The 17,337-nt window shown below is 40.2% G+C and overlaps 1 protein-coding gene across 2 annotated transcripts in view; it reads left to right on the forward strand.

Moving 5' to 3' along the window:
• ano1a (anoctamin 1, calcium activated chloride channel a) overlaps positions 1–17,337 on the forward strand; it is a 162,019-nt gene that overhangs the window by 97,521 nt on the left and 47,161 nt on the right. For both annotated transcript variants that reach the window (XM_041791662.1, XM_041792415.1), the window contains exons 10-12: positions 7,474–7,538; positions 10,912–11,046; positions 14,794–14,954. In XM_041791662.1, the coding sequence (XP_041647596.1) occupies positions 7,474–7,538; positions 10,912–11,046; positions 14,794–14,954 (361 nt within the window). The remainder of the gene's footprint in view (positions 1–7,473; positions 7,539–10,911; positions 11,047–14,793; positions 14,955–17,337) is intronic.

Raw genomic sequence — 17,337 nt, forward strand, 5'->3', positions numbered from 1 at the left:
GCGGCCAGAGTCAGTGTCAACACATTTGACATGTACGTGTGTCGCTCAGCAGCCAAGGTCGAGCTAACAGCATTTCTTTAGTCCGGGCCTGGTAATACGCCCAGCAACCCCCAACAGTTTTCAGGTGCTTAGAACATACACACGACAACCAGGGGGTTGTGGCAACCCTCCTACCCACCCTAACAGTACCCTAGGCTATGTTTAAGCGCCACATCTACCCATAACTCCGCCCTCAAGCTGTGGTTTTTGTTTTATTTTCATCAGATTATTTTCCCATGCCCTTGGTAATATACAAAGATATCCAGAGCATGACCTGGGTTGTGTCAATCCTCCTTCCTGCCCAATGGGGACTTCAGGTGGGCGTACTCGCCATAACACGCCTTACTTCAGCCTCAAATTTCTGCCCAAACATTCTGCACAGTACTGTGTATGTATAAATACTAGAGAATTTCTGCAGGGTTTGGTGATGAAATGCATCACTTTCAAGGCATTTTAAATGTTAATATGTACATACTGTTTTTTATTTATTTATTTATTTGATTAGGACTGTTCACATCAATCAACATTTCCGCATTACACGTCAATGTAAATATGATGATTTGAGCACTGTCCAGAACAGTGTTGTCTCTTTGTCCTGTTGAATGATGTTCAAGATGCATTTGAATCAGCACATATGGAGGGCACTGAGCTTTTGCTCCTGGCTCACCTGCACAGTCCAGGACTTACTGCTTACAGGATGGTGCTCAGGACAAATCCTCTGTGAACAGAGAAAATCAGTGAATGAAGGTTTGCAGCCTGTAGTTTTGTTTCACTTTGAGCACAGAAAGATAACCATCTAAATGTTTCATATCCTATCAGAATCCTGCACATGTGTTCAGGAAAAGGAGAGAAGTTTAAACAGCTGGCTGGAGTTCAGTCTGTTAAGGAATTGAAACTCTAATCTACCATGTAGATCACCAACATGCTGCTTCAGGCTCACACTCAGTTCTTAAAGGTAATGACAGCTGACTAGGGATGGGTACCTTTCGCATTTGAACCAGTACAGTACCGATTCCCGTACTTTTGAGTGTGAATGATATGCAATAATAGATGTTATATAACCTCAAAACTTCTGAATTTTCAATATCAAAACACTATCAAATATCTGTGTTTAAAGAGATTTGTTTTTAAAAAATTACTCCAACATGGAAAACCTAAACTACTCTAACTACCCAGTGTTTTTTTCTTTATACTGCACAAATGAAAACCCAGCCCACTACCTCCCATTCCTCTAATTTCCCCTCTTGGAAAATGTGTGCTGGGGTCCATGGAGGGAGAATAAGTTAAAAACAAATGAGCAATAGAGTATGGAGTCAAAATAACTGAATAACTAAAAGGTATAAATTTTGCCAATTAAAGTATTACAAATGAAAGTAAACTAACTACTTCCTCTACCATGAACTATGTTTACTGCACATCTTCTTTCCTCATGCAGTTCTTTTCCCAACAAAACTAAGATGTTATCTTTCTCTGGTAAGAGCAGAGTCTGCTCCTCACCCATCAATCATGTCACACAAAGGGTCCATTACATTATATTTGTATACTGCAAAAAGTTAACAGAAAGTGGCAAATTGATTAATTCTGCGATGAAATAAGCAGCGAGGACGAGCCTGTGGCTCTATCACTCCTTCAAAATCACTCTGAATCCATCTATCCTGGCAGAGTGCTTTCTACGGCGCCAGCTGCGCCAAGTTAGAGAGATGGAGAGCAACTTTTAGGAAGCGGTCACACTAGGAAATCCACACTGTGCCTTAATTTAGTGTCTGTTAGGTGACTGAGCCAACAAACATATCCCTTTATCTACTATATTTCCATAGTTGATATCCACAAGATAAACGGGAAAATCACGGTGTTTAAAGTGAGGATTCGTTACGAGAGTGCGAGAGGGAGGCAAACAAGCAGGAAACAGCGGGAGCTGATCAGCCATGCTTGTTTTGTTGATTCAGTTAGCTGCTACCGACGTCATTACTCACATGCGTGCAATGCTGCGTTCGCGTCCAGAATGGAAAATTGACCACTCTTCCACTCTGTTTCCATCACAAGGATGGGTTTAGGTACCGACCCATGGTACTGTTTGATTTTACGTGAATCGGTACTCAGTAGTACCAAAGGAGTTCGGTCAGTGCCTATAAAAGTACCGAATTCGGTACCCATCCCTACAGCTGACTGACTGACCATGTATAATTAAGCCAACATATCTCTCTTTTGCATTCAGAACCTGGGTTCGTATTGTGCACCTTCAAGATAGTGAAAATGTGGACTGACGTCCTGAATCACCACAAACTTTAGACAATAAAAGGCCTCCAGTTTTCTAGAATATAGTACACCCAAGGCTATAGTTGCAAAACCTGAAGAAATAACTTCTGCCATGTTCCTCACTCAGCTAATACAGACATTTTGCTGTAACTCATCAATAAATCCATGTAGGTCACAAGGACGTGTTACTTAATCATGTACATGAAAGGTTTTTAATGCCTTTAAATTCAGCAGTATGACTCAGTCGTTAGAAGCATGTTAGATGTGGTTTGGAAAGATCTTTGTTCTGAAGAAACCAGTGTTGCATTCACTGTAAAAACAAGGGTGTTATTTCCAGTGAGAAGATTCTGTTTTTGTGGTTTGATTTATGGCCAAAAGTCTTTCCAAACAGAAATTCCCAACAAACTCTGACATTGTCATTCAGCCAGGATGTGCTCTGAGCTGGTGAATGTTCATTAACTCATCTTTGTGATGAAAACTATCTGAGCTGTGTTCTTTCTCTGTTTAACCTTTATTTAACCACTGAGATCAGAGATCTACTGACCTGACCAAGAATAGCAGCTACTCACAGTCAGGGGCAGTTTAAGTGACTTGGAGGTCCCAGGCAAAGATCAATTTGAGGCCCCCCTAATACCACTCACCTCAACTTCTTTGATGACTGCCATATGAATGTGATTTAACAGAAGCAGCACAGTGTGCAGTGTGCCACTAACAACACATTTAACTCCATTCAGTGTAAGATAATCTACATTAAAACCAGCATCTGTTAGGTTAAGTATTAGTGAATACTTGGTTACATCAAGCTGGACAAACTGCATCCACCTTAGACAGAGAATAAAAAAACAAACATAAATCGGACATCTCCTCCAAAGATATATGAGAATAAAGACTCTCTGTACTTAAATGATTTTTATGTTCAAACTTGTGACTTTTCTTCATCATCAAGTTCATGTACTCTCCTGTTCTCAGGGTTTCATGTTTTCAGGTACAATATCTTGACAACTGTATCTGGCCCAAGGTCCCATTAGGAACTTAATGTAGTTAATTTGTATTTCTGCATCAAATCAGCTGTATTACATGGGTTTTTATTATGTTGTTAAGAGAAAAATACAATAGGCTCTACTGTCAGTGTTTTTTTTTTTTCATTTGAATCATACTGTACTGCAGCAAAGCAGGGGTGTCAAGCTCATTTGTGCTGCATGTTTGCACAGTAAAGCGTTAATTAGCTACTTTAAAAGAGAATTTACCTACAGGTAATCTAAACAGGTTAGACTAAAATATGCTGTCCTCGTAACATATGACAATTTTTACAGATTTGAGTGTTTTTAGGACCCACTGATGATGAATTTACAAGACTGTAATATTCATTATAAATATTCATTCAGCATGACTATTTATGGATTTAAAACAGCAACCTGTCGTCATCAATATCTGATCTGACCCTGAGATTATTTCAACTGACCTGGGATCAGTGCACAGAGTCTAGAGAGGAGACAAATGAGAGAATGGAGTGAAAGAGAGGGAGAGACAAGATCCTGCGAGATATACTGTATCCTGCACTGTTGTGCTTACTCCTTAAGTAGCTGCAAACCTCACCTGCTGAGTGAAAACTTGACTTTAAGCACATGTCTGAGCCCCTAGACTCGTTCTTCTTCATATCCACTTTATCTGAATCCCCCCTCCTCCTCAAACATGCAGATCTCTCATGTCATAGGACAGGATTTATAAACGATGTCCTGTTTAAACTTAAGTGATCAAGACCACGATTTCACTTCTTGATGACATAAAATGAAATCATATGTAAATAAAATTTGTTGATATTAGTCTGGCATTACAGAAAGTGAGATACGATGTCTGCAATTACACAGAGAAAGTATTTTTGATCTGAGAGCAGCTGTTTTAATCCCACTCAGGGGAAGATGTTTGGTTCTACTGAACAAAAACCTCTGGATTGACATTTGTTGAAGCCCTTGTGCAAGAAACTAGTCAGAGGTGCGGATAGGACAAGACTCACTGAGAGAGCAGAGGTGATGCTGCAGTTGTGCTGCCATGTGTCTTTTTTATGATGTTCCTCCCTGGTCTAAATGTTAAACTCTGAATAATTTTCTTTGACCTGGGGAGTGGCAAAAACACAAGTGAGCTATAATTGTAGAAAAACAAACCTAGGCAAATTCTTGAGGGCCCCTTTATGGACGAGGCCCCAGCAATTGCCTACCTTTGCCTAATGGTAAAACCACCTATGCACACAATCTGAGAAATCTAACACACTCAGATAGCACAGTTCACAACAATAATACAGCAATACCAAAGTATTAGCTAAAACAGAATGTCTGGCTTTCACTAGGGATTTAAAAACACTCTGACTCACCAAGTTTTTGCAGTTTAAATTCATACTGTAGATTGTTTCAAGCTAAATGTGCCTTCTTTCTTCAGTTTGAACTGTGGAAATAAAAGATAGTGAATAAAATCAAACAAATGCAGGTTTTGCATTCTATTCTTCTAGATTAAAAGAGGAAACATCATCCATAATTCTGTTTAGAATGGCTTTACAAATAAAGATATACCAGTGTCCAAGATGATGTGTACTTTAGTCCTGAACCCTGTGGGACCCCCTCCATCTAACTCAACAGTCTGGCTTCTAGCAGAAAGTTTATGAAAATGTGTTATAGATGGTCAGGCAGAAGCTACAACTTCACTCTAAGTTCTTCAGAAGATATCAACATATAAATACAACCAGAAATTCCATAAAATTTGGGACATTGTCTAAATGTGAATAGAAGGCAATGCTTTAAAATTTCATTAACCTATATTTTACAATATAACATCAGATGATGAGTCTGAGACATTTTAGCATTTCATGAAAAAATATTGGCTCATTTTCAATTTGATGGCAGCAACACATCTCAAAAAAGTAGTCTGTCAGCAGTCTGCAAATGTCTGGGAAGTGAGGAGACCAGCTGATGGAGTTTTGGGAGAGGAATGTTGTCCCATTCCTGTCTGATGTAAGGTTCTAGCTGCTCAACAGCTCCTCAGGTCTTCTTTGCTGGATTTTCCCTTTCATGATGCAAATGATCCAAATGTTTTCCCTTGGTGAAAGGTCTGGGCTGCAGGCAGACCAGTTCAGTACCAGGACTCTTCTACTGTGAAGCCATGCTGTTGTGATGGGTGTGGTATGTTGTCCTGCTGAAATAGTCAAGGCCTTCCCTGACAGAGACGTTGTCGAGATGGGAGCATATGTTGCTCTAAGACCTCTCTCTACTTTTCAGCATTGATAGTTCCTTCCCAGATGTTAGAGCTGTCCAGAACATAGGTACTAATGCAACCCCATACCATCAGAGATGCAGGCTTTAGAACTGTACTGATGACAAGCTGGACGGTCCTTCTCCTCTCCACAACATCTGTGGTTTTCTGAGAGATTTTTCCAATTTTGATTGATCTGACCACAGAACAGTTTTCCATTTTGCCTCAGTCCATTTTAAAAGAGCTTTGGCCCATGAGATGAAAGTGGCATTTCTGGATCATGTTTACGTACGGCTTCTTCTTTGCAGCTTTACCTTGCATTTGATGGTGTGGCCAACTCTAACACCCATGGCTACACCATAGTGATAGATGAATTTCATGTAATGAGAGATAAAAGTTGTTTAAAAGTGCAAAAAATGAATATACTTTAATTGTAAAGAAAATATTGTTGGGAGAACAAATTCACAAGAATGATCCATACAGACAGATGAAAATACATAGAGTACCTCCAGCCATGGCTATCGCTGACATGGAGGCATTTAAACCTGATTTTAATCCTTGCTCTTTGACAGTGCGTTGCGTCCTGCTGGTGTTCAGAATACAAAGTGCTTCATGGGGATGGAAATCAATAGAATTGAAGAACCTTTTATCTCCAAAGGAACTGATTAAGCTGCAGAGAGTGAACATGATAATGCCAGGCTTTTTCTCTCAACTATTTGTTGTTGTTGATATAAAAGTCTCAGCTGATCTCAGGCTGAATTACCTCTGGGTTATGCATCCTTAAACCACCAGCATTTTTGTTAGAGAAACTAACACATCAGTGGAAGAAGAGAAGCATATTCTCTATCGCTTTATATTATGATCGTCGACCCACAACAATGGAGCGTTACACATTCATGAGCTGACAGGAATCCCCTCTAGTATTCACTACAGCCTCTGTGAAAAATAAATGCCGATGTTGTCAGGCCTGCAGGTCTGTTTTTAATTGCATTGATTTTTTTGCCACCAGCACCTTCTTTGAATGTGTGGAAACGTTTTTTTTCTCTCTACACCACAACTGAAGCACTGATCCATGGGAAAGAAGACTGTATGGTGAATGTGCAGAATCAGTGTGGGAAAATGCAAATATAATCACAGCTCTACGTCTCAGAGAGAGCTGGCTGTGAAGCTCAGTCAAACATGTCATCAATTCATCACTAAAACCAGTAGAAGTATGGCTACTGACTGATTCAGAATGCATATTTTCACAGCATGCTGTTATGATCCATTTCTACCATGCAGTAGCTTTTACCTGTGTTCATTTAGAATTACTGTGTTGATCAAGAGCTGATCTCAATTAGCTGATTTATCAAAGTCACTGGATTAATGCACCAAGGTGAAGAGATGGGGGGGGGGGTTAATACAGTTATCATGATGACTAATTTCTGCAGTATAGTGTTTGTATGAAGATAAATTGACAAAGCTGTTCATTTTTTAAAGAATTTTTGAAATTTCATTATCCACACTGTGTTGACAGAATTTTCCACTGTGTGGACAAAAAACTCTCACTTATTTTCATTCTACTGCCACTGCAATACAGAAATAAGAAATCCTGTTAATTCCTCTGTAATTCAGTCATTCAGAGGTAAAAATATTTGCACACCAAAAAAATGCCACCAAATTTCACCATTTTTGAATATTTGCAGAGAGGCATGGTGGGAGATAATGACCGTGTTTGAACTGATACGATATATCAATGACTGTAGTGGAATTAATTGTTTCAACTAAAACTTCTTTGGGTGTTTTCTATGGATGTCAGAGTCTGGTGATAAATTAAGATTATGAAAATTAATTCAAATTTTCTATACATGATGAGGACTGGAGTAACTTACTATGTTGATCTCTTGCATATGAATAAAGGAGAACTCAGTTTTCATGGCCTCTTGTGTCTCTTCACAGCTGCTGTACGAGGAGTGGGCCAGCTACAGCGTCTTCTACAAGTACCAGCCTATTGGACTCATCAGGTCAGACCCATCACTCTGCTCTTGTCACACCCCTCAGATAAATTACAGACACATTTCCACGCCTCGTGAGACTCCCACGGGTGGTGCTCTCACAGCAGCCATATGAGCCTTCACCTGCCTGCAGGCAGGAGTTCCAGCGGAGGACTCTTACGGCTAATTGATGCTCCACAGATACTCATAGTGTTCCTGTGCAGGGACTGGGACTATGAGATGAATATGATAAAGTTTCTTATAAAACCCTCTCACTCTGTGCTGATAGAAAACATCACATAAAACAAGTAAGAAACTTCAGACCATCCTATCACCGGGTTTTCTTGTCTTATGAATCAAACTAGTTATTCAATATTCTCCACAAAGTGAGTTTGTAAAGAGTGTAGATTGGTAAACTGTTACCAACACTGAGGCCACTCTCACTCCGGACAGTCTGAATGTTCTTAACCTGTTGGAGCCCAGAGGCCAGTTAGTCTGACCAGTGTGAGTGCTTACATTGACTGCTGATTGATTTAATTCATTTATTAAACTTCACCTCAGTGACAGAATAAAGGCAGAGATGCTGTTTATGAGGATAACTACACATCTCCTCAAACTTGTAAAACAGTTGAAATGATTGTTGATGTGTGATTCTAGTGATGCAGGTGAACATCTGCTGCTCTTATATCAAAGTGCTCATTTACATAGACAGACAGATAAGGTGTGTCATACCTTTGGATCTGCCTTATTAGAGCAGTTAATGCTAACGTAGTAAGTTGATGTTTACTCGAATGAGCTAACAACAGAAGAGCAATTCCAACATTACATTCTGCTAATGCTACAAACAACATGTGATATAAATTTGCTATTAGGTAACGTTAAAGCTCCTTAACCTGATCAGAACATCTCATATTGTCAGTATTTAAGTGCTTTCTCCTCCCTTCTAGCATTTTCAAGTATTCTTTGAGATTGTCAGTGGGCTGGACTGAACCCACAGATGACGTTTTTCATATTTAACCTTCAGTTTAAGAAATGGGATGAAAAATACTTCCAGATACATTGTGGATGTCTTTAATCACTCTTGTAGATACACCAAGGACAGTTTAATCATTTAAAATCATAATTTCACCTCAACACACTAAAAAAAAAACAGGCGTCTCGTTTGTAAATGTATGCACAAAACAAGCCCTGAAGGTGGCATATACCCCAGTATACCTCCCAAGCATATGCCCCAGTATACCTCCCAAGCATATACCCCAGTATACCTCCCAAGCATATGCCCCAGTATACCTCCCAAGCATATGCCCCGGTATACCTCCCAAGCATATGCCCCGGTATACCTCCCAAGCATATACCCCAGTATACCTCCCAAGCATATGCCCCAGTATACCTCCCAAGCATATGCCCCGGTATACCTCCCAAGCATATACCCCGGTATACCTCCCAAGCATATGCCCCGGTATACCTCCCAAGCATATACCCCGGTATACCTCCCAAGCATATACCCCGGTATACCTCCCAAGCATATGCCCCAGTATACCTCCCAAGCATATGCCCCGGTATACCTCCCAAGTAAAAAACAGACCTGGAAAATGTGCATACCTGAGGCAGACTATAACACCTGTGTACAAATGGTTTAGCCACAGAGAGGAAAACAACACACGCGGTGAGGTGAAAAATGAAGCCTGTTTGTATTTTGATTAGTGCTGTTACACGGTTAAAAAAATTAATCAAGTTAATCACATCACTATGCTGTGATTAATCATGATTAATCACAGCATCTTTTTAATTGTTTAAGTATATATTCATGTAATATAACACATATTCACACTATATTTATTGAAGTTTCTCATCAAAAACTACGTTTTCCCATTTTTATGTGACATTTGAACACATCATAACATATAGAATACAGTCATCTAATTTACTGAGGTTACCTGAACGCATTATATTTTCCGTCTTCAGCTCCTCAAGTTCACTAATTAACTTCAAATTTGCCAGTTCCACAGTGGATTCCTACACTGGATTTATCTTGTTAACAAACAGAACTGTCTCAAAGTTTTGGAGCACTTTTCAGCATTTATCTGAGCAGCTGAAGAAGAAAACTGTTCTGAAGCAGCTGAACAGAGTGGTATGACCATGGCTTGATCCTGTGTCATTGTTAACTTCTTTGCTAACATTAGCAAAGGTGTCCTTTCCTGAAGGTGGAACTTAAGACACGTTGTGCTTCGGTGTAAAGACAATTTATCACTGCATGTACCCACAGTTTAGGGTTTATCTTAATTAACATTCACCAGCTTTTAAAAAAGAAAATGGTCATTAAGCAGACCTGGGTCTGTCTCCTCACTCATCACTGCTGGCTGTGTCTGACCTGCCTTGGTATCGCCCATCTCTACTGCCTGTCACCTCTTCAGCCCTAGTTACGTAAACATCCGTGCTGGAGGACTACGGAAGCAAGTTGTTGTCAAGCTTAGTCATATAATTAAATTACATTTTTTTTTTGTTTGTTTTTAATGGTAACAGCCTTAATTTTAATACTTCTGAAAAAGTACATTTCTCAAAATACAAAATTTTATTCCACTATCCACGTCATCAGTTTCATTTTTCACGCATGCAAGGTGATCCTTATTTTAATTTGTAATATAAAAATGTGTTTAGAATTAATCCTTAAAAAGCTGCCCTATATTTCATTATCAAAGTCTCGCCTTCATTCGCCCTGAGCGTAGGTGGTTATCACCCACAGGGGAATGAAGACATCGCGGTGTTTGCTCTTCATGGACTCATCTTTGCTCTGTCTGACATTCTGAGAAGAAATCGGTGTGGGTCTGGTAAAAAATGAAGCCTGCAGTCACATTAATGTGGTCTAAGTCTGACTTTTCTTGTTTGTGACCGCTCAGTATAACAAGTGTCAGCCATCGTGGTTGACTGCTCATTTCTGTTCATTTTCATTCATAAGGAGTTTTGCATCAACCGTTTAAGGTTGAATAAAGGTGTGTGACAGGAAACAGGGAGTAGATCTAGATACCCAGATGTCCAGGTGGATCAGGATTTATAAAGAGAACACTGCGTGAAGATGTGCATGTTCGACGGTTACTACATCTAAATTATCAGCTGATGTTTTGGAAGGCCATGTTTTAATGTCTGGAGAATTTTTAAAAATGTGCCCATAAAAGTAAAGGTAAAGGTAAAAACAGTAAAGATATCATGTAGAATCATGTCGGCATATTTGGAAGATTGGTTTTTGCTGAGCTGGAAAACAGAAACAAACAGAGGAAGCATGAACAGAAGGAAATCCAGTACTGACAAGTTGAGCGGGGTGTTGCCCTGATCTAATCACTGAGAGTTGGCAGTCTCCTCATGTCGTTGTTGTTTTCACACCTTTATTCTTCATCTCCTCCCACAGAAAGTATTTTGGAGAGAAAGTTGGATTATATTTCGCCTGGTTAGGAGTCTACACACAGATGCTGATCCCTGCTGCCATTGTTGGAGTCATTGTTTTTCTCTACGGCTGTGCCACTGTGGATGATAACATACCCAGGTACCAACACAGAAACGTACATACGGACTCCTGCTCTCCTGCATGTATACTTTGGTTTTTCATCTTTTTCCTGATTAAATATCTCTAAACATCTGTTGTGTCAGGCACAATACTGTGAGTCCAATCAGAACTTGCAGGTCACCCCTGCCTATGTGCAGCTGATCAGACAGAGGAGAAGAGAGAAAGTCCAGCATCCTTCCTGTTAATGTCTGAGAAAGGGAGATGTCTGATGTTAGATATGAACCTCTTCTGTCAATTTAACAGTTTTTATTCAGGTGATGCTGTGGATGTTATTCTATACTCTGTACATCTGGGATCATTTAGCATCCACGACAACCCTCCTGTCAGATCAGCTGTTGCATCCTAACCACCGAATGTTGAGCCACATTTCAAATCATACATTCTGATCGAAGATCAGGCACTTGCAAAGAGAAACTGTAGGAAGATGAGCAGCTATGTGAATGTAATGAGCAGTGGTGCACGCACATTTGGACAGCAAAGTTTAAATGAATAAGTCAGAGCCATTTTCACATAAGCTGGCATTAACTGAAGAGAAGCACTTTTTATAACCTTTATATGTAAAAAACTTAGCTTACAATCTCCTACGCTGCCTCTTTTATTTTTTGTCATTAAAAAGGAGCAGAAAAAGCCTCATGGACCTTATCTATCTATCTATCTATCTATCTATCTATCTATCTATCTATCTATCTATCTATCTATCTCTCTATCTATCTATCTATCTATCTATCTATCTATCTATCTATCTATCTATCCGTCTGTCTGTCTGTCTTACATCTATCTGGCAGAGATTTGACTTGGTTTAGGGAATCAATGGCAGACTAAATGAACTAAATGAACTGTGAACATGAAGATCCCCAAGATTACACCACACCCTCTGAATGACTCCACCTAGTCACATAAAGACAAGCTAAAGCTTTAGGTTTATTGCTACGCCTTGTAGTTAAAGTCTTAAAATTTAAAGATGATGTTGTTTGAGGTTTGGTCATATCATGACCCAACATATTTTATTTGACAATAAACCATGAAAGATTTTGACATTGCTGCAGACTGAGGTAGAGCTGTGAATGTCACACAAATCCAGATTTTACAGTTTTTCTCAGTCGCTTTGGTACATTTCTCAGATCAGAACTGAAATTCTCAAAACTACTCATTCAATCTTCACATCATTGTGTCACTTGTGCACATCAAAAAAGCAATTTCTCTTTTTTTTAACAAGTTGCAAATGCTTTGGTACATCCATGCAAATGATTATGTACAACTCTCTGTTGTTTCCTACATTATCAGTTGCTTATGTCATGTTGATCAAAATGTATTATCATGGGTCTCTGTTGAATAGTCTCACCCCCCACAACATTTAGGCATTAGTTCATTGCATCAGTCTTTACATGCAAAATGGTTGAACATGTTGTCATATGTCAAGCATGTTTCTATGCGTTTCCAGTAGTCTTTTTTTCCTAAATCTGTCCTGAATTGGTAAATTGCTCCCAGGTGAATCTTGACTTTCTCTAACGAAGGAAAATGTGTGAAGCATTAGATCAACCAATGATCAAGGAATTTGATTTAGGAGAATTTGATGATTGAGGAATTTCTCAGCATGGAGATGGAAAGTATATGATCACCACATACACAGATGACCCTTCTGGCTAACATTGATATAGCGTGTGATGACATCACAGCAGATATCTGCAGAGGCTGGATAAGACACTCTGAAAGATTCTTTCCACGCTGCATCGCAAGAGAAGAAATTCGTTGTGATGTGGATGAGAATTTGTGGCCCAACAGACAGGAACGTCAGGAGGTGTAGGAAGACTGCACTGTAATTCCTACAGCACTGCATGTACAGTTTTCCCTAAGAAGATTTGTCCTATGTTCACATTTCTACTTTTGTTTTTTTGTTTGTTTATTTTTTTCTTTGTGCTATGCAGGGCTGTCTTTTCTTTTCTGTATTGCAATGACATCGTCAACAAATAACAGTACAAACAGTAAAAGCAGAAATGTGAATCATGTCCAGTCTCTTGCAATCTCCCACATACACTAAGGTGTAACTTACAATTTACAATAATTGTCATCAAAACTTTTGCCATAGTTTACATCAGAACATTCCTCCAGAGTAACTGTTATATTGACAACATGACTAAGCAATTTGACTGTCTTATCCGTACACAATGACACAAGGACTTGTCATTCTGATGGCACTGACATGTTCATTGACACAGATATTTACTTTTGAGAGATGAACTAAGGATTCTGAGCAAGAGACTGGCTTTTGCAGGTAATCCATGGTGGTTTGCTATTTGTACGAATTGTTTGAGAAATGCACTTACTGTTTTGCAAATGTCGAGGATGATTGGAGTAATGTACCAAAGCGACTGAGAAAAACTGTAATCAGTCTGGAGCCTCCTTGAGGCTGTGAGCGATAAAAAGTAAATATAGGGAACAAATGCAATCTAAATATTGGTAAAAGTTGTCAAAGGAAAGCCTCCACTGACTCTGATACTTGTCTGATACTTGTACTTGGCAGCGGATTGTAGCGAGAATACTCACAATGCTAGGAGGAATAGAGGAATATTCACCCTCTGCCATGACTGTCACACATAGCAAAGCAAATGCTTTGCCTCACTGTGTCTCCATCCCACTGGGGAGGGAGTAATCAGCAAATTAGATTTTGGGAGTGATCCGGATCACTGTATAGATCCAGGAATGTTTTTAAAAGATTCCTCACTCTTGGGAGATAGGGCTGATGGCGGAGGTCTGCGCTCTCTGAGTGCTTTTCTAGTAGTGATTGATAAGCAGTCCATCGTGACTTCTCACCCTCCATACAAAACAGGCCTGGTGTCTGAGTGGCGGTGGTAGTTCCCCTGTGTTTTGAGAGTCAAATACTTAAAAAGCCACAATTAACAATGTTTTTATCCTCAGCTGAGTGTTAAAGAAGAGCTCTGTGGCTTTGGGCTGAAACTAGGGAGTATTGTAGAGGTCAAATGTCAGACCGGTTGTGCTCCTACTGTAAGCCAGCAGTGGCTCTCTGATGGTAGGAGATGTTGTTGCCCACCTGTTAAAAGGAAACATCATGATCAGACAAGTTTATCTGAATGGATAAATATTTGTATCTCTTATATGTATGTGGAACAAAAAACTCACTACTTATCTGAATTTTGATACATTTGAACTTATGAATAGAAATCAGTAGAAATAGTACAGGCGAGGAGTGTGATGACATCACACTACCAGTGTGGACCAAACATGGCGGCCACCTGGTGAGTCCCCTCAGACTCACGGGTATGATGAATACATCCTGGGGACACAGGACCAAGGTCACTGTGACGTCTAATCTTGTGAGTCCAATATTTTAAGAATGTGACGGGTTTTCGTCCAGTTTGGCATGAACTCACACTTCGACTTGAGCACTCTCAACTGATTTGATCTGGAGGTCAAAGGTCATTTTTTGGATCAGTTTGACCACCATACTTTCAACTAGCTCTGCAGTCCAAAGTGTAGAAAACATGCATCCAAATCATTAAAGAAATAAGATTTGTACCAATCACACTACCTCAAAGCCACCCAGTCCTGCTTCTGTGCCATCCTTTGTCCTTCGCTGATGATCAGATACCTCACAGAGGCATGTTACCTTAAGGCGACAGTTGTAGTTTACGTAACCCTGTTCCTTTTCCTCTATCTTCACTTTAACACCTTCTCCTCATTTGAATAATTTATCTCCTTTATTGCCAGTATGGAGATCTGTGATCCCAGGAATAACATCACCATGTGTCCGTTGTGCGACCGAGCCTGCAGCTACTGGAAGCTGGTGACAGCATGTGGTACAGCCAGAGCCAGCCACCTGTTCGATAACCCAGCCACCGTCTTCTTCTCCATCTTCATGGCGCTCTGGGGTGAGAACACATTCACATGAAATCATACAAACAGCAAAAAAGGGTCCAGTAGACGATACATCCAGCCTGTGGACCTGCCACAATAATGGAAATGGTCCAGCTAATCGATTGATCTAACAAACCCATTAAAGCAGAGATTCTGCTGGAAACATAGATAGATCACCTAAGGCATACATAAAAGTTACAAAGTGAATCCATGATGGTTGCTCCTGAGTAAATAGAGAGCTGGACCTCCTCTGATGTCCTGCCAAATCAAGCTGCCATCTGTTCACAGCAGCAGGGCTTCAGACCACGGAGGTGTTGAAGTCTGACAGAGTCACAGCTCCACATCCATCTGGGATTCACCTACTGAAAGCACGATGTGGTAGACGTACAGGAAGCTAATTTATCCTGTTTATTTCTAGCAACAAGTTACATTCATGTGCACAAAAAAGTTGGGGCACTGTATAAAATGTGATATAAACAGAATTGCAAACCCATATTTTCTCCTCAATAGAACATAAACAACACATCAGACGTTGAAACTGAGACGGTTTACCATTTCATGAATAATATTAGTTAATTTTCAATTTGATGGCACATATAAGAAAAGTAGGGACGGGGTCATGTTGACCATTGTGTTGTATTCCCTCTCCTTTTAACAACAGTCTGTAAACGTCTGGGTTAGGGTAGTGAGGAGACCAGCTGATGGAGTTTTGAGAGAGGGATGTTATTCCTGAATCCTGATTTAGGATTCTAGCTGCTCAACAGTCCTGGGTCTTCTTTGCCAGATTTTTGATGCTCCAAATGTTTTGTATTGGTAAAAGGTCTGGACTGCAGGCAGACCAGTTCAGGACATGGGGCCTCATTTATAAAACATTGCAATAGGATCCATGCTAAAAGAAAAGAAAAGAAAAACAAGTGAATGGCAGCACGTTGTCACCGCTGTAAACAGCGTGAGTGCCACAGAGCGATCTGCAGTCTGTTCCCTACACTGCTGTGCATCAGGATGAATGAGTGTTGACCCAGGCCACCGTGCCACTAAATGTGTCAAAACCATGTTTGAGGTTCAAATAATTTGTACATTGATTGTATGCACATTTTTTTCGGTTCACAAAGACAAATTCATTTTCACTCGGAGCCCTTATAGCAACGTGAGTGCAGTCAATTGTGCCGATTACATTTGGGAAACGAGACATTGCTGCAAATTGCCTTTTAATGTTGGCCTTTTCACCCACAGTGCAAGGAAACCTGATGTATCGACTGGTCATGTTTATAATGCCATCCAAAACGGCTGGCATTAGCATGCTGAGGGACGGCTGTGATATCCCAGACCTAAGGACAGAATTTAACTGTATTATATCATACCCAAAAGGGACTTTAGACAGAAAATGTAAAATTATATATTGTTTTATATATTGTTAATCATATCAAACACATACCTGTCAGCTAATTCCCGCTGGTAGGAGCCGGTTGCCAGAAACCCCAGAGTGGTCAGCACCTGTATATGCACCAGGATGGCATGGTTCCGGCGGGTGGTTCTGTATAATACTGGGCCCAGTTCAGCACATAGATCCAAATGCACTGCTCTAGGGAATCTAAACTGGCTTACTAGCTAGTCATCATCATGGGCCAGGAAATCTTCATGGTCCCTGAAGTCTCTCTTCATCCTGATCCTACCATTTGCGTGATCTTCATGCAGTGCCACTGCATCCATTGTGCAGCATTACGCACGAGTGTCACTGCACTATTTATATGCTTACTCAGCAATTAGACTGATTGTTACACACCTTGTCACAATTAATACTAATCAATCAGTGCTATCTCCACTCTATATCATTTGAAGATGAAAGTATGATACATGAACATTGTGCATACAGTAGTAGACCTAATGGCTCACTAAAGGAAAACATCTCTAACACTGCAGACTTGGGTGTTTATGATTACGCAGGTCTTTAAGTCTGATATGTGATGAAATTAAATGTATGAGATGAAAGTGGCTTCAATTCACCACCTCTCCATCTGCGCCGCAAGTTTCCCCCATCTCCAAAATGTTCACGTGCAAGGATCAAAGTTTACATACCGATGCGCACATTCTCCCGCCAAGCTTTTTTTTTTATAAATCACAACCTTTGTGTGGAAAGTGGCATACGCCACTTTCAAGCCCTGTTTGGTGCGTAAGCAAGCTTTATAAATGAGGCCCCTGGACTCTTCTCCCGTGAAGCCATGCTGTTGTGATGGATGTGGTATGTGGTTTAGCATCGTCTCACTGAAATAGTCTTCCCTGACAGAGACGTTGTCTGGATGGGAGCATATGTTGCTCTAAAACCTCTCTCTACTTTTCAGCATTGATAGTTCCTTTCCAGATGTTAGAGCTACCCATGCCACAATGGGCACTAATGCA

Source organism: Cheilinus undulatus, linkage group 1 (assembly GCF_018320785.1).
Source record: "Cheilinus undulatus linkage group 1, ASM1832078v1, whole genome shotgun sequence".
Classification (NCBI taxonomy): domain Eukaryota; kingdom Metazoa; phylum Chordata; class Actinopteri; order Labriformes; family Labridae; genus Cheilinus; species Cheilinus undulatus.